Source organism: Furipterus horrens, unplaced genomic scaffold (genome assembly GCF_987537825.1).
Source record: "Furipterus horrens unplaced genomic scaffold, mFurHor1.1.pri manual_scaffold_2, whole genome shotgun sequence".
Lineage (NCBI taxonomy): Eukaryota > Metazoa > Chordata > Mammalia > Chiroptera > Furipteridae > Furipterus > Furipterus horrens.
Genome location: NW_028327172.1, coordinates 143,546,104 through 143,572,357, shown reverse-complemented (window position 1 = coordinate 143,572,357; position 26,254 = coordinate 143,546,104). Strand labels below are relative to the sequence as shown.

Below are 26,254 nucleotides of genomic sequence, written 5' to 3'. Positions count from 1 at the left end.
ACAGCTTTTTTTGCATTCTATGGTCACCCATTCAATCTTGGCTGTCACAATCAGAAAGACACAGAATGCGAGGACCCTTTTTTCTTGCATCTGCACTATAACCTTAGCAGCAGGCAGTAACTGCTCCATGTCTGTAAAAAAGCATCACATACAATTTTTGACTTTCCAAAAACTTAAGTTTTCCCTCAATATCTGTGGGGGGTTAGTACCAGGACCCCACTGTTTATGCCAAAATTTGCAGATGTGCTGTAAGAATTTTTAGGAGGATCCAAGATGGCAGAGGACTAAGTGGAAGCTGCTCTACTTTCCTCCCAGGACCAATCTGGAATTAAAACTGAATTGTAGAGAAATCATCTAGCATAACCAGCAGAACACTAGCTAGAGAGAAGACTTATAACCACAGACAGACAGAAGAAACCACTTCACAATGTTACTGGTAGGAAGTGTGGCTGGGGGGTTCCCCCTGAGAAGTATGGGGCCTAAACCCCAATGTAGGCTCCCCAGCCTACAACACCAGTGCTGGAAAGGAATCCAGATACATCCAGCTGTGAAAAGCAGCAGGGTTTCTGTCTGCCAGGGAGAGACAGCTGGAGATGCTGAGAGCCTCTTAAAGGACCAAAGCACAAAATATTATTTACAGCCACCTACCCTGGGTGCTGGCAAAGGGAGGGCAGAGTGGACTAGTGATGCTTGAGGAGAGTCTGGGTTTGGTGGCTCTGGGGATAAAACCGAAGGAATAGCCACCAAGATCCCTATGCTGAGTCATTCCTCAGGGGAAGCAATACCCACACCCTGAGGAATTACTCTGCCCCATCCTGTGGTTTTTAAACTAAGCTGCTGATTACAGCTGCATTAGATTAACAACTGATTCATTTAAAAACTGATTAGTTTAACAACTAGGGTGGAAAATACAAAGCAGTCAGATGGGAAGACAAAAAAAAAAAAAAAGAGATCCAAAATGAAAAAACAAGTTAATTTTCGAGAACTAGATGAAAGGGAGGCAAGCAATTTATCAGATAGGGAATGTAGAGTAATGATTAGAATGATACTCAACAGCATGAAGAAAGACATAAAAACCATAAAAAAGGACTAGTTAGAAATAAAGAATGCAATATCTGAAATAAATAATATATTGGAAGGAATAAACAGGATTAGATGAAGTAGAGGACAGAATCAGTGTTTTGGAAGACAAGGTAGAAAAAAACAAGCAGGCATAGCAGCAAAAGGAGAAAAGAATTTTAAAAAATGATGAGAGCTTAAGAAACATTTTGGACAACATGAAGTGTAACAATATCCACATCATGGGAATACCAGCAGGAGAAGAGAGCAAGGAAGGGATTGAGAACCTATTTGAAGAAATAATGACCAAAAACTTTCTTAATCTGGTGAAGGGAAAAGTCACACAAGTTCAGGAAGTTCAAAAAGTCACAAACAAGTTGGACCTGAAGAGGCCTACACCAAGACACATCATAATTAAAATGGCAAGGCTTAAAGACAAGGAGAGACGAGGACTTCCGGCCAAGATGGAGGCTTAGACGGACACGCTAGGTCTTCCTCTACAACTATAGAGGAATACAACTACTTCAAAACAAAGGATAACTAGAAATTCCAGAAAATAAAACTACACGGAAGCCCAACATATGAAGTTATAAACCAGCGGTGCCATTTGGGCAGGTAAGAGTTAAAGAAGGCAAAGCTGTTTGCGGAGCGGCGGGCGGGGCGGGAAAAATCCCGGAGGCAATCAAGCCCCTGGCGTGCGCGACTCCATTCAAGCCCCTGGCGTGCGCGACTCCGGGCGCTGGGGAGAGCAGTCGCAGCATCGCCTTGAACAGTGAGGCCCAGGGGGGCAGGAGGACGGATCCCGGTCTCCTAGCTGAATAACTGTGTGAATCCATCTTGGACCCCCGCCCCCACAGAAAGCACCACAGGGCTGCGAAATAGGTCGCAGACAGGCACTGGTCGCTAATTTGTGACGCGTACACAGGCACCGCCCCGGACAGCCAGCCCAGGAAAACAAAACGCATCTGTCAAAATGTGGCAGACAAATATAGAGATCCCGGTGGCACAACTCACCAGACAGCAGATAGAGAACCTGACAGATGAACAGATAAGAAACCTGTCAGAGGCTCAGTTCTGGGCCATTATCAGGTGGCTTACAGAATTCACAAAAGAGCAGGAAAAAGATATGAAAGAAGCGAAAAACTTTCATAACGAAAGGAACAAAACAACATACGAGACAGATGGTGAGGAATCCAGAGTTCATTTCAACAAACTGGAATATGGAGAAGGAAAAAGAAGTCAACCAATGCAGCGAGAGGAAATAGGAAGCAACAATGAGAGGATCAGAAACCTCTGGGACAGCTATAAAAGGCCCAACATAAGAATCATTGGTTTGCCAGAGAATGAGGAAGATGAACTAGAACTTGAAAAATTGAGTGAAAATATAATAAAGGAGAACTTCCCAGACTTGGGGAAGGGAATAGACATGCAGGTCCAGGAAGCAAGGAGAGTTCCCAAGAGACTGGACCCAGGGAGAACCACTCCAAGACACATTATAATCAAAATGTCAAAAATTAAGGATAAAGAGAGAATCTTAAAAGCAGCAAGAGAGAAGAAAAGAATTATGTACAAAGGGGTCCCAATTAGACTATCAGCTGACTTCTCAAGGGAAACACTACAGACAAGAAGGGACTGGCAAGAAATATTCAAAGTAATGAAAATCCAAAACCTACAACCACGAATACTCTATCCAGCGAAATTGTCATTCAGAATAGAAGGACAGAGAAAGTGTTTCCAGGACAAAATAAAACTGAAAGAGTTCATTAGATCCAAACTACTGTTATATGAGATGTTAAAGGGACTGGTTTAAAAAACAGAAGCTAGGGAGATGAAACAAAGGCAAACGAAACAGGCAACGAGAGTGGAAAAGGAACTGTGGGTAAGGGAAGCATAGTGGGGGGAGGTCAACAGGGAGGGGGAGTGGGGAGAGGGAGGGAGATGATATAGGAATTGGGGATCAAGGTAGGAGGGAATGGAATAGACGGAGAGAGATTGGGAGGAACTGTATGCACAACTAATGGACATAATCTAAAAGGGGGGGACAACTGGAGGGAGGGGGGCCACCGGGTGGAGGGGAGCAGAGGGAAGGGAAATTGGCACAAATGTAATATTTTAATCAATAAAACACATTAAATCTGAAAAAAAAAAAAAAAAAAAAAAAAAGACAAGGAGAGAATCCTAAAAGCCACAAGAGAAAAGCACGGAGTTACCTACAAGGGAGCACCAATTACACTGGCATCTGATTACTCAACAGAAACATTTCAGGCCTTGAAACATTCAAAGTCATGAAAAGCAAAGACTTATAACCAAGGCTACTTTACCCAGCAAGGCTATCATTTAAAATCAAAGGAGAAATAAGGAACTTCCAGACAAGAAAAAGCTAAAGGAGTTTGTTAACACCAAACCAGTACTGCAACAGTTATTAAATGGTTTGCTTTAAGAAAAAGAAGAAAAAGAGAGGGAGAAAAAAAAAGAGGAAAATATTCTAAAAGTATAATGGCACTACATACTTATCAATCAATAATTACCTTAAATGTAAATGGCTTAAATGCTCCAACCAAAAGACAGAGGGTAGATGAATGGATAAGAAAACAAGAACTATATATATACTGCCTCCAAGAGACCCATCTCAGATCAAAAGATACACACAGACTAAAAGTAAAGGGTTGGAAAAAGATATTCCATGCAAATGGAAAAGAAAAAAAAAAAAAGCTGGGATAGCAGTACTTATATCCAACAAAATAGACTTTAAAACAAAGGCTATAGTAAGAGACAAAGAAGGACATTACATAATGATAAAGGAAACAATCCAACAAGAGGACATAACCCTAGTAAACATTTATGTCCCCAATATAATAGCACCTAAATATGTAAAGCAAATCTTGATGGACATAAAGGGAGAGACTGACAGAACTACAAGTCATGGTCAGGGATTTTAACACAAAATTGACTTCAATGGATAGATCTTCCAGGGAGAAAATCAGTAAGGAAACAGTGGCCTTAAATGATACACTAGCTCAAATGGATTTAATTGCTGTCTCAGAGCATTTTACCCCAAAGCACCAAGATATACATACTATTGAAGTGTGCATGGAGCATTTTCTAGGATAGACTACAAGTTAGGATACAAAATAAGCCTCAATAAATTTAAGAACATTAAAATCATATTAAGCATTTTCTCTGACCACAGTGCTATAAAAGTAGAAACTAATCACAAGATGAACACTGAAAAATATGTGAAGAAATGGAAGCTAAATAACATATTATTAAACAATGAATGGGTTAAGAATGAGATCAAGGAAGAAATCAAAAGATACCTGGAAACAAATGAAAATGAACACAACAACCCAAAAATCAGTAGGACATGGGGAAAACAATCCTAGGAGGGAGATTCATTACAGGCCTATCTCAAAAAACAAACAAAAAAAAAAAAAAGAAAGAAAGAAAAAAGAAAAAGAAAAAGCTCAAATGATCTAAAACCACACTTAAAGGATCTTGAAAAATAACAACAAACCCCAAAGTGAGCAGAAAAAAAAGAAATAATAAACATTAGAACAGAAATAAATGAAATAGAGTCTAAAGTATGATACAAAAAATCAATGGATACAAGAGCTAGTTCTTTGAAAAGATAAGCAAGATTGAAAATCCTTTAATCAGGCTTGTTGAGAAAAAAAGAAAAAGGACCCAAATAAAATCAGAAATAAGAGAAATGACAACTGACAACAAAGAAATACAAAGGATTGTAAGAAAATATATGAACAATTATATACCAACAAACTGGACACCCTGGAAAAAATTGATAAATTCCTTAGGAGCATACAATTCTCCAAAACTAAATCAGGAATAATCAGAGAATCCGAATAGACAGATTACACCTACTGAAATTAGAGCAGTAATCAAAAAACTCCCAACAAACAAAAGCCCTGGACTGGTTGGCTTCACAGGGGAATTTTACTGAATATTCTGAGAACTAAAACCTCTCTTTCTCAAATTATTTCATAAAATTCAAGAGGATGAAAGGCTCCCAAATGCATTTTACAAGGCCAGCATTATCCTAATTCCAAAACCAGGTAAAGAAAGAAAATTATAGGCCAGTATCCCTGATGAACATAGATACTAAAATCCTTAACAAAATAATAGCAAATAGAACACAGAAATGTGTCAAAAAAGATCATACTCCATCATCAAGTAGGATTTATACCAGGAATGCAAGGTTGGTCCAACATTTGCAAATTAATAAATGTGATTCATCACATAAACAAAATGAAGGATAAAAACCACATGATCATATCAGTATTGCAGAAAAAGCTTTTGATAAAATCCAGCACCAATTTATGATAAAAACTCTCAGCAAAGTGTGAATAGAGAGAACATACATAAACATAATAAAGGCCATATATGACAAACCCACTGCCAGCATCATGTTCAATGAGCAAAAATTACAAGCATTCCCTTTAAGATCTGGAACAAGAAAGGGATGTCTGTTTTCATCTCTCTTATTCAACATAGTACTGCAAGTCCTAGCCACAGCAATCAAACAAGAGGAAGAAATAAAGACATTCAAATTGGAAGACATAAAACTTTTTATTTGCAGATGATATAATACTGTACATAGAGAACCTCAAAGACCTCCACCAAGAAACTACTAGTTCGATAAATGAATTCAGGAAAGTAGCAGGATACAAAATTAATATCCAGAAATCAGTTACATTTTTATATGACGATAACAAACTAACAGAAAGGGAAATTAAGGAAACGATTCCATTCACAATTGCTTCAAAAAGAATCAAATGCCTGGGAATAAGCCTAACTAAGGATGTAAAAGACCTGTACTTGGAAAATTATAAGACACTGAAGAAAGAAATTGAAGAAGATACAAATAAGTGGAAGCACGTACCATGTTCATGGATAGGAAGAATTAACATCATTAAAATGTCCATAATACCCAAAGCAATCTATAGTGTCAATGCAATTCCTATCAAGATTCCAATGACATATTTCACAGAACTGGAACAAATTTTTCAAAATGTATATGGAACCACAAAAGGCTTTGCATAGCAACAGTGATCCTGAGAAAGAAGAACAAAGTTGGAGGAATCACGCTACCTAATATCAAACTGCAAGGCCATAGTAATCAAAATAGGTTGGTACTGGCATAAAAACAGACACATGCATCAATGGAACAGAATAGAGAGCCCAGAAATAAACCCACCACTTTATCATCATTTAATACTTGACAGAGGAAGCAAACACATACAATGGGCTAAAGTAGTTTATTCAATAAATAGTGTTGGAAAAATTGGACAAATACATGCAGAAAAATGAAACTAGACCATATTCTTATACCATACACAAGAATAAACTCAAATTGGGTCAAAGACTTAAATGTTAGAACAGAAAGCATAAAAATCCTAGAAGAATACATAGGCAGCAAAATCTTGGACATTGCTCATAGAAATTTTTTTATCAGATATATCTCCTTAAGCAAGGGAAACAATAAAAAATAAACAAGAGGTACTATATCAAACTAAAAATTTTCTACACAGGAAAGGAAATCATCAACAAAATAAAGACATCCCATAGAATGGGAGAACATATTCGCTGATACATCTGATAAGTAGTTAATATCCAGAATTTATAAAGAACTTATAAACTCAACACCAAGAAAACAAACATCTCAATTAAAAAATGACTTGAATAGACACTTCTCCAAAGAGGACATACAAATGGCCAATAGACATTTGAAAAGATGCTCAACACCACTAATCATCAGTGAGATGAAAACTAAAGCCACAATGAGATACTGTCTCACACATGTCAGAATGGCCATCATCAACAAATCAACAAACAACAAGTGCTGGTGAGGATGTGGAGAAAAGGGAACCCTAGTGCACTGTAGGTGGGAATGCAGACTTGTGCAGCCACTGTGGAAAGCAGAATAGAGATACCTCAAAAAATTAAAAATGGATCTGCCTCTTGACCCAGCAATCCCACTTCAGGGAATATATCCAAAGGAACCCAAAACACTACTTTGAAAGAACATAAAAAGTTCTATGTTTATTGCATCATCATTTATAATCTTCAAGATACGGAAGCAAGCCAAGTGTCCATCAATAGATGAGTGGATAAGGCAACTATGGGACATTTACACATTGGAATTCTACTCAGCTGTAAAAAAGAAGAAAATTTTACTCTTTGCAACAGTATGGATGGACCTGAAAAATGTTATGCTTAGTGAAATAATCAAAGAAAGAAATACCATGTGATTTCATTCACATGTGGAATCTAATGAACAAATTGAACTGACAAACAAAACAGAAACAGATTCATAGAGAGCAGGATGACAGCTAGTTGGAGGGGGGCTGCTGGTTAGGGAGTGGAGGGATTGAGCTAAAAAGAAAAAGGACTCATGGACATGACAACAGTGTGGTGATTGCTGGGGCCAGGGGGTTGTAAGAGGTTAAATGGTAATGGAAAGAATACAATAAAGATTAAATAAAAAAATAAAATAAAATAAAATAATTTTTAAAACGTGATACACCTGACTGTTTAGTCAGTGGCACTGACCTCTTTTACCTTAGCTTGTCAAATAAAAAAATGACAACAGCCAACACAACAATAAGTGTCCAGTGTGAATAAATCAAAATTGTGCCTTTTTTTTTGTCAGATCAACAAAAAATATAATACAGTTTTTGGTGTGCTGTAGAATTTTAGTAATTAGTTTATATGTGCCAGGAGATCAAAAAGGTTGAAAATCTCTGGTATAGATCTATGCATATGGTCAGCCCTCCATATCTGTGGACTCCCAAATGTAGTGCGAAAACAGTACGGTTATTTATTTTTTAAAATCCATGGATAAGTGGACCTGTGAAATTCATACCCACATGGTTCAAGAGTTAACTGTATTAAAGATAATTTTTGTATATTCATAATTTGTACTCCAACACATTTATGACCTAGAATACCTGGTTAAATAAAATTGTGAGTGGTATGAGGTTTTTTTGCATAACTATTCTATCATTTGGATTGTACTATTTTTAAAAAATGACTGTTTTCAAGAATCCTTTAAAATTGTAATTTTTTGTGTATTGGAGATATTAGCTCTGTTTACATCAGTATGCTTCTGATGTAAAAGATTGTTTAATTTTTACTTTAGTTTTAGGAACTTAGCTTTAACTGGTCCACATTTTAGTTATGAAATTAATAAGTTGCATATCATATGGTTGGCTCTGGGAACTTGGGGTAAGTCACTTAACTTTTTGTAATTGGTTCCTTCACAATATTGGGTTAGAAAGTTAGTTTAAATGAAGCTGATTTGAAAAGTATTGTGTTATATAAACTTTTTGGTATTGTAAATAAAATCATTAACTGGTATAATTTCTGATATATTTATATCAGAAATAGCTATAATTGGCATTTTTACTCCTTTATCATTCTATACATTTTTACATTCTCTCCCCAAATGTTCATTCCTTAGGGCATTACACTAGAAGAGTTTGACAGATTATCTTTCAATATGATTTTAATGAGCCCTCCCTGTCAGCCATTCACACGGTATGTATAATAATATTTCTCTGTAGAGAGTACTTTTGAAGGACTCATTAAATCAAATCATACCATAGTTTTGAGCATGGACACTTTGAAGTACATCAGTTATATTTTCATAGTTTTAAAATTTTTCATAAGTAATTTCTTTAATCTACTTATGTTTATAATTCAGCATTAATTATGAAGAAAATAGCAATTACTGCCACATGAGCAAAGTAATTTGGTCAGTAGTAGATATGCAGTGACTATAAGGGACCTCTTTTATACCAGCCTAAGAAGATAACAACCATGTGCAGCTTAGGGATATGTTCTGAGAAATGTGTGTGGTCAGGCGATGTCATCTCTGCAACACATCACAGAGTGCGCCTACACGAATCTAGGTTACATGGTTATATGCTCTAGCCTGTTGCTCCCAGGCTACAAACCTGTACAGCATGTTACAGTATTGAATGCTGTAGGCAAGTATAACACAATGGTAAGCATTTAGGTATCTAAACATAGAAAAGGTACCATGAAAATATGCTATAAAATCTAAAATATGGTACACTGGTATAAAGTATTTATTGTGAATGGACCTTGTAGGACTGGAAGTTGCTCTGGTGGTTAAGTGAATGTGAGTGAGTGTGAAGGCCCAGGGCATTACTGTACACTACTGTAGGCTTTATTCACACTGTACACGTAGGCACACTAATTTATAAAACAACACGAGATTAAACAAGACAAAATGATGCAATCAAGAGACATGGTGAAAACATTATATATATAAAGCTGTTGCCAGTGTAACCTGGCATACTGTTTTACAGCAAACTTATTTTAATAAGTAGAAAGAGTGCACTCTAAAATAATAAAAAGTATACCATAGTAGATAAACCATTACTTAACCAACAACGCCGATTATTATTATTACTAAGTATTATGTACTGTACATAATTATTTGTGCTATACTTTCATAGGACTGGCAGTGCAGTAGGTTTGTTTATGTCAGTATCACCACAGACAGGTAGTGCATTGGCTATGTACCATGTTTTGATGGCTACATTGTCACTAGGCAATACGAATTTTCCAGCTCCATTATATAGTCTTATGCTGATGGTAGCAGTTACTGATTCTGTACTACTGTCATCACTTGGAATGCTGAAAGGAAAGGGCCAGAATGAGAAGAACACAAGATTTCTGAGGAATCTATTCAAATCCACTCTAATCTCCCATCTGAACCTCAGGTCCACTAATGGTTTGGCTTTACTGTCAGGTATGAGGAAACTGACACATAATATTAAGTATGGTAACTTATTTAAGACTATGAGGTTAGTAAGTAGCACGGTCCTCCGTTTCTATTCCTGAGGCCCAATCCAAGCCTTCCTTTCTGCTTGATAATATGAACCTTTAAAAAAAATTTTTTTTCAATTACAGCTGACATTCAGTAATACTTTATATAAGTTTCAAGTATACAGCATTCAGGTTAGACAATTAACTCTGTTGAATCTTATTTGTAAGATATAATTGCTGGTCCAAATACTGCCTGTTTTAGTCGTCTGTTTTGTCCTAGTTAGTGTAAGTAACCAAGTTGCAGCTCTTGCTTGTAGAATCTCAAGGCTTCAGCTGCCTTAAGTCTCTTCTTTTTACATTTGACAAGAATCTCTGTTTTCCTTACTAACTTTGATCTGCTTAGATGGTAAAAGTCATCAATTCCATCATATCTATCTTGCCCCCCTACCCAAGCAGCTTGTTCATTAGAACTCTTGTTGTCTCATCTGGGGCAGAGCCAAGGTTGCCATCAGCAAGTGTGTGTGTGCGTGTGTGTGTGTGTGTACCTTTCCTAATCCAAGTTATTTTAAGAGGGTAATTGACTTTATTCTTCATTGACTTCCTGTTTTTTGCCTTATGTAAATTATTTGGCATATTGTTTTTTAAAAATAAATTTAAGTGTGTTTATTAGACAAAACTCTCTAAAAATTAAATGAATAAGTGCATTTTGTTCACTGTAGCAACAAAAATGATGACTTGGTTTTGACTTTTTCAAAGTGGTTTGGTATATTTATGTAAGATTCTTGATAAACTTATATGTGCTTTCTCAATCCCTTTAGAATTGGTCTGCAAGGTGATGCAACTGATCCCAGGACAAATAGCTTCTTATATATTCTAGATATTCTCCCAAGGTAAAACCTTAGATTCCTGTACAAACTTGTCTTAAATTTAAAACTTTGGACTTGGAAGAATGTGATGTTGGTCTTTTTACAGAGATTAGCAGTTTATTCATGCTGCCTGGAGATACTGTACAGTCATTTATCTTCTGTCATGACCGATAGAATAACTGCAAGTGTTTGCTGATTCCACAGTTGCCACTGCAGTGAGTGACAGGGAGTTACAGCCCAATAGCTGAATTCTATTGCCTGGGCTCATAGTATTAATGCAGATGAAGCTTATGTTAGCAAAAGCTGTTGCCTGGAAGCATGTGCTAACCTTGGGAGTCACCATTCTGTGTACATGGCAGCCCTTTGAGTTGCAGTTCAGAGGCTCTGTGTGAACTCATGTTTTGAGATAAACTCAATGGAGATTAACATTTCAAATGTTAACTTTATCAGGTGTGCCATGATTATGGGGAAAAATGAATAAAATATGAGTTGTCTTCATCCTTTATAAAATTCTTTTATAAAAAGAGTTCAGAAAATTACTTACATCATGTTTCCCACAAGTAAGGATTTTCTTTATTACTTACTTCTTAGCAAAGAGATTTTTGGAATTCCATTTGTTTTTGTTTTTGTATTTTCTCAGATTACAAAAATTACCGAAGTATATTCTTTTAGAAAATGTTAAAGGTTTTGAAGTATCTTCTACAAGGTAAAAATGTTTTTGTCTTGTGTTCATCTTAGAGATAGTATATTTTATAGTAGGAACTATTGTGAAATAAAGATCTTAAAAATAAACATGTACATTCTGACATTTTATATCATGTTATATATTTTATTCATTAATGTTGATTTTGACTAATAATGTAAAGCATCACAAGGTTAAGTTTAACTGATTCTCTTCCATTCTGATGTTTGAATTTTCTAGAATGAGTACCCATTTTAATGAGAAGGTATTTCTCAATTTTTAGCTGCTTGTATTGGTGCCTATTTCTGTAGCAGTAGGAATGTTTCAATAAGAATTGGTCTTTAAGATCCATCCATGTTGTTGCAAATGGCAGTATTTTATATTTTATCATGGCTGAGTAGTGTTTCATTGTATGTATGTATCACATCTTCTTTATCCAGTCATCTGTTGAAGAATCTTGAGAATATCATGTTAAGCAAAATAAGCCAAAAAGTTAAGAGCCATATGATTTCACTCATGTGGGATATAAAACTGAACTGAAAGCAAGAAATGAACAAACAAGTAAAACAAACAAGTAAATCTCATAGATACAGACAGCAGTATGGTGGTTACCAGAAAGAAGGGGATAGGAGGATCAAACAGGCATATGATGATGGAAGATTTGACCTTGGATGGTGGGCACACAATGCAATGTACAGATGATGTATCATAGAATCGTATATGTGAAACCTATGCAATGTTTATTATTTATTTATTTATTATTGTATTTATTTTATTAACCAGTGTCACCCCAATAAACTTAATTGAAAAAAGGAAAAAATAATTAGATTTGGTCTTGTGGACAGGCATTCTCTGTCATACAGTTAGATGGGAGAAGCAAGCCATGTGTCAGGGCCCTTTCAGATGGTAGCCTAGCTGGAGAGAGAACATCCAAGTTTTTGATCTAGCTGCTGTCTCTAACAGTGTTGCCTCATCTGATTTACTATAGATAGTTCCACTTCCCATAGCAAATTTATTATCAGTGGATGAGTGATTCTATTTCTCACCAGTTTGGATAAATTATTTGATAACTGTATTTACTTACAGTAGAAATGATCTAGTTTTTTTGAGTAATATAATTTCTTAAATACTGGACTTAATAAAGACATAGGATTATTCTTTCTAAATAATTTGACTGGAGGTTCAGTTTTCACTTAAAATGAAGTTTTATGTATAATATTTTATATAAGAACTCCATTTCCAGCTGTAGGGTGAAAGCTTTTCTTTTTTCTTTTATATTTTGTCTTTTCAGAGACCTGTTAATAAACACAATAGGAAATTGTGGCTTTCAGTACCAAGAATTTCTATTATCACCAACCTCTGTAGGTACCAAAATTATAAACTTTTTAATACATTTTCTCAAAGGGAATTTGAATCAGTAAGAAGAATGGATCTATATGGATAATATTATAGGTAAATCTTAAAATTACTTCAGTCATGGGTTTTTTTCCCCCAAGAATATGGTACAGACATGTAGATTCATTTATACATATGAAAAATATATAACTCGAGGCTCACAGAGAATATATTTTTCTTTCTACACAGAAAAGAAAAGTATATTTTGAAAATGTTAAATATAGTATTTACAAACTAGGTATGCTGTAGTTTAGTAATCAAAATAGTCCAAAATAGAAAACAAAATGAACATAAGATAATTTTCAAACCCTTTTTGGGGGCATACCATTAAAATGCAAACATTGCTTCTATTTCATGGTTAAGAAATTGATTATGATAAGAATTTGGTAGATCTTTGATATTACAAATGTCAATATCTGTTTTTTCTTTTGTCTTTGCATTTGTTAGCCTATTATCATCTTTTACATATTTTACAATTCTTTGTCCTAAAGTTAGAAGAAAACCTATTTAAAAAATTAATGTCCATATTGTTGTTGTTGTTATTAAACTTAAGTGTACCCTAAGACCGCAAAGAGAGTATGTTAAAAAAAACTTACCATTCACAATGACTTCTCTCTAGGATCAGAATTGTCTCACTAATTTATGGTCAACCCAAATTGCTGTGGACAGGGGTGATAGATGCTGTAGGTAATAAGGGGATTGTAACTTCTATCCATCTTCCTAGTTTCAGTATGTTCCTTTGTTCAACAAATTTTTATTGAATGAACGCTTCGCACATGGAAATATCTTTAATGGACTGTATAGGCTAATGTTATACTTTGAACCTAAAACTAAATTAACATCAATATAAAAAAATTAGATGTCCAACTGTGGAAATAGCAATATATCTGATCTCAAATTATATTTCATATTTATTGCCTTTTAACTTTAAAATTTGGTAAATCCTTTTTTTAATAAAATGAGGTAATAAATTGCCAAGAATAGCTGTATTTTATTTTTTATAGTTACGTATTATCAATAATGAATGTAAAAATGTCTATATAACTTCTTTCCTGGGAAATATAAAATGAAAGTGACTCATAGACATATGATTTATCGTATTCAATCTTTATTTCATTCAAAATAAAGGTATAAAGCAGCAGTTCAAATGTTTTAAAAATTTATACAAAGAAGTCTTCCACAACTTAGTAATAGAATTTTTTTATGGCAGAAGCTAATTGTATACCTGTATGAGTTTCTCTACTTGGTGCTAAAAGTTGATACAGATCTCTTTAATTTCCAGCTTGGCATTCCAAATTCAAGGCTTCGGTATTTCCTTATTGCAAAGCTTCAGTCAGAGCCATTACCATTTCAAGTCCCTGGTCAGGTATTATTATTGTTGTTGTTATTGTCATTATTATTATTTATCTCTTGGAAATATATCTCAGTGCGCTAACTTATTTTAAGTACTACTTTGTGGAGGTGTATATATGTCTTAGTGAGCCTATAATATAGACCATGCCCTAGGTCTATCATTTTTCTAATGATGCCATTTTTATTGCTTGAAATAAAACAAAACAAAAAGTTTTCTTTCATCATTAGAAAAAAATGAGTTAAAAGTTTAAAAAAAATACCATTAGTATTGTTACCCTCCTTTTCCTTCTATAATTTACCTTCTGACCATTGGCTATTTTGCATTTATCATAACTCCCCCAACAAAATCCATTGACTACTTTTGATAAAATTCAATTAAATTATCTTTAAAAAATGGCTGAAGAGTATTTTAACACATTGGTTGCATTTTTGTTGAAGTCAATGCTATTTAGCCTTAATTGATTAAAAGTAGCAATGATTATTAGAAACTAAAAATAAAATGCTCAGTTCCTATAGATAGGATACCTAATTATGTAGGCAGTAGTATGTGCTTCTGTCAGCAGTTAGTCTGAATAACAGAGTTTCAGCGGTTCAAGTGAAGGTCTCCATAACCATCACAGGGAAGAACTTCAAGTCATATCCTGCTAAGGGGCTCAGTAGTGTCATTTCAGTCCCCTACAATACAATACCAATACACCTCCTTTCTCATAGTGGGCAGTTCCAAAAAGAATGTATAAAGTATATTAACAAAGATTCATCATTAAAAATTCTTGGAACTTTTTTTTTTTTTTAACAAAATAGGACTTTATACATGGTTACATGTTTTGCAGGAACAAGTTTTTCCTATCGGACTCAGGAGTAGAAATAATCTTTCAGGGTTAAAAGTGTTTTTCTTTTTTTAATTACTAGTTTTCTTTTAGACCATGTGTGTGTTCTAGATTTTCTTCTTTGATGAAAAGGTAAGGCAAACTTTTCCAAAGCACATTTTCTAGAAATGCTAATGTTGCTTTCTAAAGTTTTTTCACAGATATGTTTTACATTTATTCATCAGGTCTGTTACTTTGTTGAGTTTTTTATTAATAAATACAGAGTAGTAGCTCCATGAAATAAATCATATACAGCCAGATGACCCTATAGCTGTATGAAGAATAACTTGTAATAACTTATATAAATACAAGTAAAGCACATTTTACCTTTATAATGACAACTTTATAAAAACTAAAAGATTTTTTATATAATGCTGACAGAATTTTTAAAATTTCTTTTATACTTAATAAAGCTTTGGACAATTTCTATATTTTTTGCTTAATGCCAGGTACTGATGGAGTTTCCCCGAATTGAATTTGAACATCCTCAAAAACATGAAATAGATGCAGAAAAGGACACTGAAGGAAAGAAAATTGAACCAAATGTTTGCTTTGTTAGCAGCAGACAATGTTTGGGAAAAGAAGCCATTCTTTTTAAGCTTGAAACTGCAGAAGAAATTAACCGGAAACATCAACAGGACAGTGATCTCTCTGTGCAGATGCTAAAAGATTTTCTTGAAGATGATGTTGATATGAATCAGTACTTTTTACCACCAAAGTCATTGCTGCGATATGCTCTTTTGTTAGACATTGTTAAACCCACTTGCAGAAGGTCCATGTGCTTTACGAAAGGGTAGGTTTTAAAGAGACTCTATTCATAGTATATCCAAAATAACTGGGTTTTTATGCCTATTGTTTTATTTAGTTCTTCTCAAAACAAGGAGCATTTTATAAAATGTTTCTGCTAGAATGATTTTTTCCCCTTAATTGCCTGCTTTCATGTTCTAATAGAATGCACAAGTGAGAATTCCTTCTGGCAGAACATTATGTGCACAACCCATCCCACAAAACTGCTTATAAAAGATGATGCTATTTGTTTGGTGGCTTTCATAGGAGCTTCATTACCCATGGTGGAAACACAGTTTCTAAAGATGCTGAATTGCAAATTTTTAGCACCCTTTTTCTTAAGGCACATCAGACTTCAAAAATATGTCCACTCATGATCAGTATAGAAGAAGAAATTAAATTTTAGTATCAAAAATATAAAATTGAATCATCTGACACATGCTAGAGTACATTTTAAATTTTGTTCAGTTTTGCTTGGCCGGTTGGGTCAGCTGGTTAAAGTATTGGGCCGCACACAAACGGTTGCAGGTTCCATCCCCAATCAGGGAGCATACGGGAGGGAGGCAGTCTCTCTCTCTCTCTCTCTTTCTCTCTCTCTCTCCCTCTCTCCTTTTCTCCCTCTCTCCCTTCCTTTCTCTCTAAAATCAAGAAACATATACTCAGGTAAGAATTAATTAATTTTATTCAGTTTTCAAAATAAGTAATATATTCTCATGGCTCAAAATACAAAAGGTTTTAAGACTCCCGCTCTGTCTTTTGGCCATTCAGTTTCCCTCTCTACATACAACCAGTAATTTCAATTTACTGTCTAATCTTCCAGAGGTATTATATATGAGAGTGGATTTAAATATACAACTATAGTTTTACTCCTTCTTTAAGTGGTAATATATCCATTATTATGTGCCCTTTTTTATTGCACAATATTAATTGGATATTACGGCATGTAAGTACATAAAGAACTTTTCTATTCTTATAGTATGTGTATATTATAATTTCTTTTACTGGTTACCTTTGGGTTATTTCTTAAATGTAATATTTTTTCATCAATTTTTTAAAACCTAAAAAGAAGGAAAAAATTAGACCTCTCCAGAAAATTTTGTAAAAGATTCCTGACTGCTTTGTTAATGGCATTCATCTTTATTTGATAAGTAGTTGTATAACTTGCAACTTCAAACCTTCTCTTTTTACCTACTTGCACAAGACATTATGCTTCTGATGTAATCATACTAGACTCATTCTGATTTTATCATACTTTGACCTTGTACTTCCAGGGGAATGGGTTTATTGCTTTTCATTACCTTAAAAGACTTCACTCAGTTGTTGTCTATTTCCAAGTCCAATAGGTTCTTTTTAGGATTCTAATAAAACAAGACATCAATTTTGTAATAAAAAAACAACCTTGAGTTTTTTTGTAATTATAAAGATAGTATAAAAAAAGTCTTACTGTAAAAGTCTATTTTAGTGAGATAATATAAACATATGTATATAATGATGTGAGAAAATAATTTGAAAACAATTATTCCCCAATGTGAACTTTTTCTTTAATTTGTATTTTATATTAATCTATTAGGAAAAATAATAGTGATAGTATGTTGAACAACCACATTGGCAATTATCTTAGGCAAGAAATGTTAGGAATATTTTGCCATGGTCTTGGAGAGCAGGGTCTTGTGTTCATTAGAAGAAATGATGGCTCTGGCATTGTCAAAAAGAGCAGCACTTTATTTTCACCTTCATAACATTTGCTTTAAAGTGGAAGGAATGCAAATATTGAATAGTATTTGGATACCAAATTGTTACAAGTGCATACTCACTGGTGATGAACACTTAAAAATGACAGTTGATAATACATAATTCAGAATAGTATTTACACTATTCAAAAAATTATGCCAACTTTAGTGTTTAAGAAGTTTAAATAGAATGCTCTTATGTTCCTCACCTAGTAATTTTCAATTACTAAGCATCTTTATGTGATGATATTCAAAATGTTTCAGAAGGATATAATTATATGCAAGATTGATTAATTTACTCAGGAAATATTTAAAAAATTTTTATTAACAAATAATTAGATGCAATATAATGTTTGTGTTAATTTTTCAGTTATGGAAGGTACATAGAAGGGACAGGATCTGTGTTACAGACTGCAGAGGATGTGCAGGTATTATATGCATGCTTTAGAAGTAAATTTTTTGAAAATTATTTTAAATAAAATTATGTTTCATACTTAATATTTGATGTCAAAATAATTTTACATGTTCCATTGAGAATGAATATATATATAATTTATTCATATTTATATTAAGAGATAGTAATTCTTTACTATAGAAAATTTTCTTTTTCTAGTTGCATAAGTTTATATACAAAAATATTTTGTTTTTATTTTCTTTTTGTTCTTACCTTCTCTATTTTTTTATTCCATAAAGAGTAAATTGACATACAGTGCTCAATAGTTAATTTCTCTAAAATTATGCACAAATATCTTAATATTGGAGTCTTCCTTTGAAGCACATACTATAAAACTGACTTTTAAGGAAAGAAATCTGTTTTAGCAAGACATCTTATTAATACTTCAATTATAAACTTTTTATGGTGTCCTGGTTGATTATAAGCTTGATGTATTGCAAGTTTTATACTTTTGAGTAAGTTTGAAATGAAATGACATTATCTTCTTTTATGCTGAATTAAACTCTTACTATTAATAAAATTTACCCATGGTAAAAATCCTATCATATGCATGAATGTCTGTATTTGAGAAATTATATTTACTAAATATATTTTATCATTTTAAGAACAAAATTAGATGAAATTGATCATAAACAGTAAACATTTTAAAGATGTTAAGCATTGTAAAATTGACTGCATGGTTCATCAAGTTTTTTTGTTTAATCTTTCCCTATACGTCTTTTATGTTATATTGTCATTTGTTATTTTTATTTTATGATTTAATTTTTGAGGGATCAAAAATGATGGGTATACTACAAGTATCCTGATCTGTTGAATATTAGCTTTTATTCATTTTCAAAGTTTGTATCACCACTGATGAGCCAATTAAATAGTTTATTGAAGAGACATTTTCCATGTGCTGCCGTGTGTTATAGCAGACAATACATCCATTATTGTTAAACTGTCTCACAATGGGTGGTCTTAACAAATCTAGTTGCATTCCATTTTATCAATTATCTTGGATTTTTTCTTACAGATTGAGAATATCTACAAATCTCTTACTAATTTGTCACAAGAAGAAAAGATTAAAAAGTTGTTAATGCTTAAACTTCGATATTTCACTCCTAAAGAAATAGCAAATCTCCTTGGATTTCCTCTGGAGTTTGGTATGTGGGATACACACAGATCTCAGCTTTCATTTGTTAAAGGTCCCAAAATTCCTTTGGGAATCATATGTGTATTTTATGAAGAAACCCTCGCTCAGAGAGATAGATGTAAGAAAACGTTTCTTTCCTGATTGTGCAGTTATTGACATTTTTCTTCCCTCATCTTTCCCCGTTTGTTTATAACCTGCCTCCATCCAGTCCCTTCAGACTTATTCTCCATCTCCCTTTATTCTAGTAGTGGTCTGAGTGATGTTCAGGCACAGAGGACCAAATCAACAATTCCTCACCTTTCCCATGGATCGATATTAATAATATCTTTTTCCAGCTTATTTTCTTGCTTCCAGAGGTCCTATTCTAATAACCCAATACTAAATCACGTGAAAGAAGGCCTAGAATTGCCATTTTTATAAAGAAATTAAATTAAATTAAAATGTGGTTGAAGAATTTATTTATTTATTTTTGTGTAAGGGATTTATTCTCCTCGAAGATGCATTCTTATCAAGTATGTGCCTTTGTCCTTCCTTACAAGGTTTAAGGGGAGAACAGAGAAGGTGAAGAAGTGGTCTAGGAAAGAGTTGTCCTCGTGGGAAGAAAGGGTGACTCAGAAACACATATGCCAGAACTGGCAAAAATTAGGGCATCTCAAGAACAAAAATAAGATAGATAAAGTTCTAGAGTAAGACGAAGTCCTAACTTTGCAGTCCAGGAATTCCAGGGGTTGTTGCTATTAGGAGGGGACACATTGCCATTGCTTCTCAGAGCAGCCCTGCACCCTTCCTGACCCCGTCTCCTTGGTGCCCGTGCCCTCCCCTCTATGGATGCCTTGTCTTAGGATGGGGTAGGTATGTTCTCATACCTGGTTCATAAGAAGGGGAAAGATGGACCTCCTCAGCAAACTTCCAGGGCTACACAAGGAGGGAATGTGTTTTTGTTATCTCTGATTGGAGTTTGAAGGCAGAATAGCCAAACTACCAAATCCAATGTTGTTGTAATAGTACTATCCTTGAAGCACATAATGGGCTGAATGGATTATGTTTAAAATTCTAAGTAATGGATTTACAGATCAAGTTTTAGAACACATTCTTTTGTACAGTGGGAACAAACTGTTAATATAATGTGACCATCCTCTTGGTCTTTGTTTCTCTTAGTGTAGTCACAACAAACAGGTTTATTTTGTCCTTTGCCTTTTTCTTGGTGATCTCATTCAGTCACAAATATCCTGGGGAGTGTTATTTAAGAAAAACACAGACTTTCCTTGTCTTAGTTTATGTCACAAAGTGAGTGAGAATATCATAAAACAAAGAGCTGAGAATTAAACTCAAGAATTTAATTCCCAATCTACTTTCCTTGTTAGTATTTTTTTCTTTTCTTTTTTAGAATGAGCAAAGGTAATTTTGATAGTACTAAAAAGAGAAAATAGATTAATATCTAATACCAGCTAATTGCTAAGTTTTATATGAATGCTTTTGCAAACAGTAGTCATCACTTTCATAATATTGAAACTTAGCATGGACCCCAGAGTCAAACTGATTGAGTCTGAACCCTACCTATACCTTAACCACTCTCTGCCTTAGTTTACACATCTGTAAAATGGGGATAGTTGCACCAAATTCATAGGGTTGTTGTGACAGTTAAGTAAGTTAGTATATGTAAAATGTTTACACATTGACACAATATAAAATTTAAGTGTTAGCTTTTATTTTGTAAGTCATAAACATTTACTTGTTTTTATAGCCTTTACTTCATATATGTTTTTCTCATTACTTACAAATTTTGGATGGGTAGAATATATGTATAATACATTTTTAAAAAGCCTTTTTCATTGCTTACCTTTTTTTTAAATATGTGATCTATTTCTATAGCCAGACTTGCCCTGATGTCACCACTAAGTAGCACTTTGACAGAACTGTCCTTCATGTGTGCTTTTGACATTATTGACTCTAGCTCCAAAATGGGTATTCATTGCCTGTCCACTGGCAATGATGGTTTTGGATTGATTTTTTCGTACATTTTGTCCTGGTTTCCTTTGTGGCTAGTGGCATGCATTTGTGCAATAGCAGGTTTTGGAAGAGAAGAACACTAACCTACACTTACTAAATGAAAGCTGCTAGCTTGACCTCATTAATTCTATGTTTTTTGTTTATGAGGATTATTATTATTTTGAGTGTACATAAGTTTTTTTGAAAGCCCCTTAAAAAAAACTACATAATTTTTCCTTAGAAGTTGGTTAGATTTTAATATCAGTATTTATATGTAAAATGCACACACATATATAATTTTTACAAATCCAACTTCTTTTTTTAAAAGATTTTACTTATTTTAGAGAGAGGTCAAGGAAGGGAGAAAGAAAGGGAGAGAAACATGGCTGTAAGAGAGAAAAAATCAATTCCGTCTCATAACTCCACCTGAGGACTAAACCCACAACCCAGGCATTTGCCCTGACTGGGAATTGAACTGGTAACCTTTTGTTTTGAAGAAGACATCCAGCCATCTGAGCCACACTGGTCAGGGCCAAGTCTGACTTATTCTCAAATGTTTCTTCCTCTCTGATGTAATCTTAACATTGCAAAGGATCATCTTTATATCCTTGTAGATGTATTTGTACCTGTGGCTACTTTGAACATTCTAATTTTTGAGATGACTAATATGCTTGCCTAAGACGTATTATCTTTATAATAGCAATATTATGGTTATGCTCAATTGCAAATATAGTTTTATTATAGCAATCACTGTTATTTTATTGTAAGTATAATGTCAAGTGTTGATGAAGCAACTTTATGCCAATCATCTCTACCTTTTGGTCCTCACAAGTGTATGAAATTTTGCTGTTCTTAAAGCTTTTCAATTCCTTCTTTTCAGCATGTAACTTGCTTTTCTTTTATATAATTGCTATGCCAAGGGATACTGAATGCAAATTTCTAACATTGTAACTAACATTATGCTGTACACTCTGAGGCATAGACAGTCTTTTATGTTGATACTCAGAAGGCTTTGTTCCAGCAAATGTAGTATCTGTGGGGCATTTTGTTTTGAAAAAGAATGTAGCAAATAGAAGGTCACCATGAGAAAGTCAGTTTGTGGAAGCAAAATATAAAAAACAACTGTGGGGAACTTGTATCTAGAATATATGAAGAACTCTTACAACTCAACAATAAGAATAATATTAATCAAATTTTAAAATGGGCAAAGGATTTGAATAGACACGTCTCTGAAGAAGATAGACAAATAGCCAATAAGCACATAAAAAGATGCTCAACATCATTAGTTATGAGGGAAATGTAAATCAAAACCACAATACATACCATTTCACAAAAAGACAATAACTGTAGAAAAAGATGTGGAGAAATCCCTTATACTACTTCTGATGAGAATATCAGATTGTATAGCTGCTTTGGAAAGTAGTCTGAAAGTTCCTCAAATATTAGACATGGAGTTCTTGTTTGACCCAACATTTTCACCTCTGGGTGTATATCCAAGAGAATTAAAAATAATGTCCATGTAAAAACTTATATATAATGTTCATAACAGCATTATTCAAAATAATAAAAAAGTAGAAACTACCCAAATTTCTGAATGGATAAATAAAATATAGTATATCCATACAATAGAATATTATTTGGCCATTAAGAGGAATGAAGTATTGGTACAGTCTGTAACATAAATGAACCTTGAAAACATTATGTTAAGTGAAAGAAGTCAGAAACAAAAGCAACATATTGTATGTATTCATTTATATGAAATGTTCAGAATTTTCAAGTCCGTAGAGAAAGAAAATAGATAACTGGTTTAGGGGTAAAGAGGGGAAATGGTGAGTGACTGCTAATGGGTATTGGCTTTTTTAAATTGAGGTATAATTAACATATAGTATTGTGTTAGTTTCAGGTATACAAAAAAGATTAGATATTTCTACACATTGTGAAATGGTCACCACAATAAATCTAGTTAATATCCGTCACCATACATAGTTATAATTTTTTTCTTTTTTTTCTTGTGATGAGGGCTTTTAAGATCGACCCTCTGAGAGGTTTTCAAATATGGAATACAATATTATTAATTATAGTCACCCATGCTGTATATTACATCTTCATAGCTTACTTATTTTATAGCTGGAGTTGTGTACCTTTTTATCCCCTTCTCCCATTTTGTCCCCCCACCCCTATCACCACTAGTCTGTCCTCTGTATCTGTGAGCTTTGTTTGTTTTCTTCCTTGGTTTGTTTTTTTAGGTTCCACATATGAGCAGGATTACATGGCATTTGTCTTTCTCTCTCTGACTTACTTAACATAATGCCCTTACTCTCCATCCATGTTGTCACAGATGTCAGGATTTCATTCTTTTCTATGGCTCAATTGTATTCCATTGTGTATACTGTATAGATGACACTTTCTTTTCTATTTACTTATTGGTGGACGCGGCTTATTTCTATGTCTTAGTTACCATAAATAATGCTGCAGTAAACATGGAAGTGCATATATCTTTTCTAATTAGTACTTTTGTTTTTATAGGATAAATACCCAGAAGTGAAATTATATGATAGTTTAATTTAAATTTTTTTTAGTTTTTGAGGAGCCTCCATACTTCCACCACAGTGGCTTAACCTATTTGCATTCCCATCAAACAGTGCACAAGAGTTCCCTTATTCCACATCCTCACCAATGCTTCTTTGTACTTGTCTTTTTGAAAATAGCCATTCTAACAGGTGTAAAGTAATATCTCATTACAGTGTTGAGTTGCATTCCCTGATGCTTTGAGATGTTGGGTTTGTGTTTATGAGCCTGTTGGCTGTCTGTATGTCTTCTTTGGAAAAATGTCTATTCAGATCCTCTGCCAACATTTAATTGTTTTTTGTTTTGTTTTGTTTTTGCTTTTTGCTATGGAGTTATATGAGTTCTTTATATATTTTGGATATTAACCCTTTATCGGAGTCAAAGATAATTTCTCCCATTCCGTAGGTTGCCTTGTTGTTCTGTTTTTTTGATGATTTCCTTTTCTATGCAGAAGTTTTTTAGTTGTAGTCTTCTTTATTTTTGCCTCTGTTGCATTTGGTTTTGGAGTCATACACAAAAAAACTGTTCACAAGATATGTCAAGGAGCTTACCATTTATTTTTTCTTCTAAGAGTTTTATGGTTTCAGGTCTCAATATGTTCAGGTCTTTAATCCAGTTTGAGTTAATTTTTGTGTACAATGTAAGATAGTCTGGTTTCATTCTTTTACATATGACTGTCCAGTTTTTCCAACACAGTAACTGAAAAACCATCCTTTCCCCCATTTTATTGTCTTGAACATGATGCTTCCAGGTTTGTTCTTTCTCAAAATGTTTTTGCTCTTTGGGTATTTTTGTGGCTCCAAATGAATTTTCATATTGTATATTCTATTTCTGTGAAAACAGCCATGGGAATTTCATTAGATATTGCATTGAATCTGTAGATTGCTTTGAGTAAGGTGGACATTCAAACAATGTTAGTTCTTTCAATCCATGAGTACAGAATATCTTTACATTTATTTTTGTCTTCAGTTTCCTTCATCAGTGTCTCATAGTTTTTAGGCTACAGGTCTTCCACCTCTTTGGTTGAAAGTCTTCCTAAGTATTTTATTCTTTTTGATGCAGTTGTAAATTGGATTGTTTTCTGAATTTCTTCATCTGATAGTTCATTATTAGTGTACAGAAACAACAGATTTTTGTGTTTTGATTTCATATCTGCAATTTTACTGAATTTGTTTATTCTAACCAGTAGTTAGGTTTTTTTTATCCAGTATCATGTAATCTACAATAGTGATAGTCTTACTTCTTCCTTTCCAATGTGAATGCCTTTTACTTCTTTTTCTTGCCTAATTATTCTGGCAAGGACTTTCAATACTATGTTGAATAAAATTGACAAGAATGGACATCCTTGTCTTGTTCCTGATCTTAAAGGAAAATTTTCAGCTTTTTACCATTGAGTATGATGTTAACTGTGGGCTGCCTTTCTTTTCCAGGTGATTAAAATGTTCTGAGATTAAATAGTAGAGGTGTATGAAAAACTTGTGACTATACTAAAAATCAATGAATTGTGCATTTTAAAAGGGTGAACTTTATAGAATGTGAATTGTATCTTCATAAATCTGTTATTAAATAAAACAACTGTGAAATAATGGTAGCTACTGATTTTCCTAAAGTGCACAAACATACAGATTTCTAGGAGTTTTCTGTGGATGTTAAATGTATATATGTGTGTTCACTGTGCATAATATAATATGTAATGTGATATGACAATATCATTTGTTAATTGAACTTCTTGGAGGCCTCAGGGACTTATTTATGTTTATGACCACTGTGCCCTTACTAAAGCATATATCCTTGATCTCTGGAAGTTATTATTATAAATTATTGTAGTATAAATTGTTTTCTCTCTTTTTCTAGGATTTCCTGAGAACATAACAGTGAAACAGCGTTATCGTCTACTTGGAAATAGTCTCAACGTGCATGTAGTAGCTAAACTAATCAAAGTCCTATGTGAATAATTTTAAAATGACTCTGAAATATGGTCACAGCATTCCTTCATATCCGGATGATAATTCTGATATTCTAATTAGAATTAACTTTGATGAAGTTCAACTAAATTACTTTAATCTCACTTTACTAAGAAACTTGAATTTACCACAAAAATGCCAATTTATTTCCTTAAATTTATACTGTTGTGTTTTGTAAAGTGAAATTGTTGTAATGCTTTAGGTAAACATATTTTCATATGAAGTTGTTAAATATATATGTGAAATATTCTCTCTATAGTATGCTATAAACAGATTTTGGAACACTAGAATTTTAATGCCTACATCAATATTTTGTAAAATGTCACAATAGCCATATTATAATGAACCTGATAAGATATATTTTTGTGTTAATTAAAGAAGTTGCTTTATGGATCTTGTCATTTTACTTTTTTGTTAGATGATTATTCCTAATTCTAAAATAATAATTCTAATTCTAGCCTGTTTCAAATATTGAATGTTTTACTTTCCATCCCTTAAACATTCCTTTATTTTACTTCAATGCTTATCATATTTTAAGCCAAATTATCATCATTTGCCTTATTCAGCAGTCTGAAGAAAATGTCAGAAAAAAT

At 33.6% G+C, this 26,254-nt stretch overlaps 1 protein-coding gene across 1 annotated transcript in view; it reads left to right on the top strand.

Annotated features, from left to right (window-relative positions):
• The window catches only part of TRDMT1 (tRNA aspartic acid methyltransferase 1), a 55,556-nt gene extending 29,526 nt beyond the window's left edge, over window positions 1-26,030 (top strand). The window contains exons 3-11 of the mRNA XM_090268021.1: window positions 8,537-8,613; window positions 10,692-10,763; window positions 11,380-11,445; window positions 12,713-12,782; window positions 14,099-14,182; window positions 15,485-15,828; window positions 17,922-17,979; window positions 19,021-19,150; window positions 25,552-26,030. Coding sequence (XP_090124147.1) covers window positions 8,537-8,613; window positions 10,692-10,763; window positions 11,380-11,445; window positions 12,713-12,782; window positions 14,099-14,182; window positions 15,485-15,828; window positions 17,922-17,979; window positions 19,021-19,150; window positions 25,552-25,652 — 1,002 coding nt within the window. The 3' untranslated portion in view covers window positions 25,653-26,030. The remainder of the gene's footprint in view (window positions 1-8,536; window positions 8,614-10,691; window positions 10,764-11,379; window positions 11,446-12,712; window positions 12,783-14,098; window positions 14,183-15,484; window positions 15,829-17,921; window positions 17,980-19,020; window positions 19,151-25,551) is intronic.
• The last annotated feature ends 224 nt before the right edge of the window (window positions 26,031-26,254 follow it).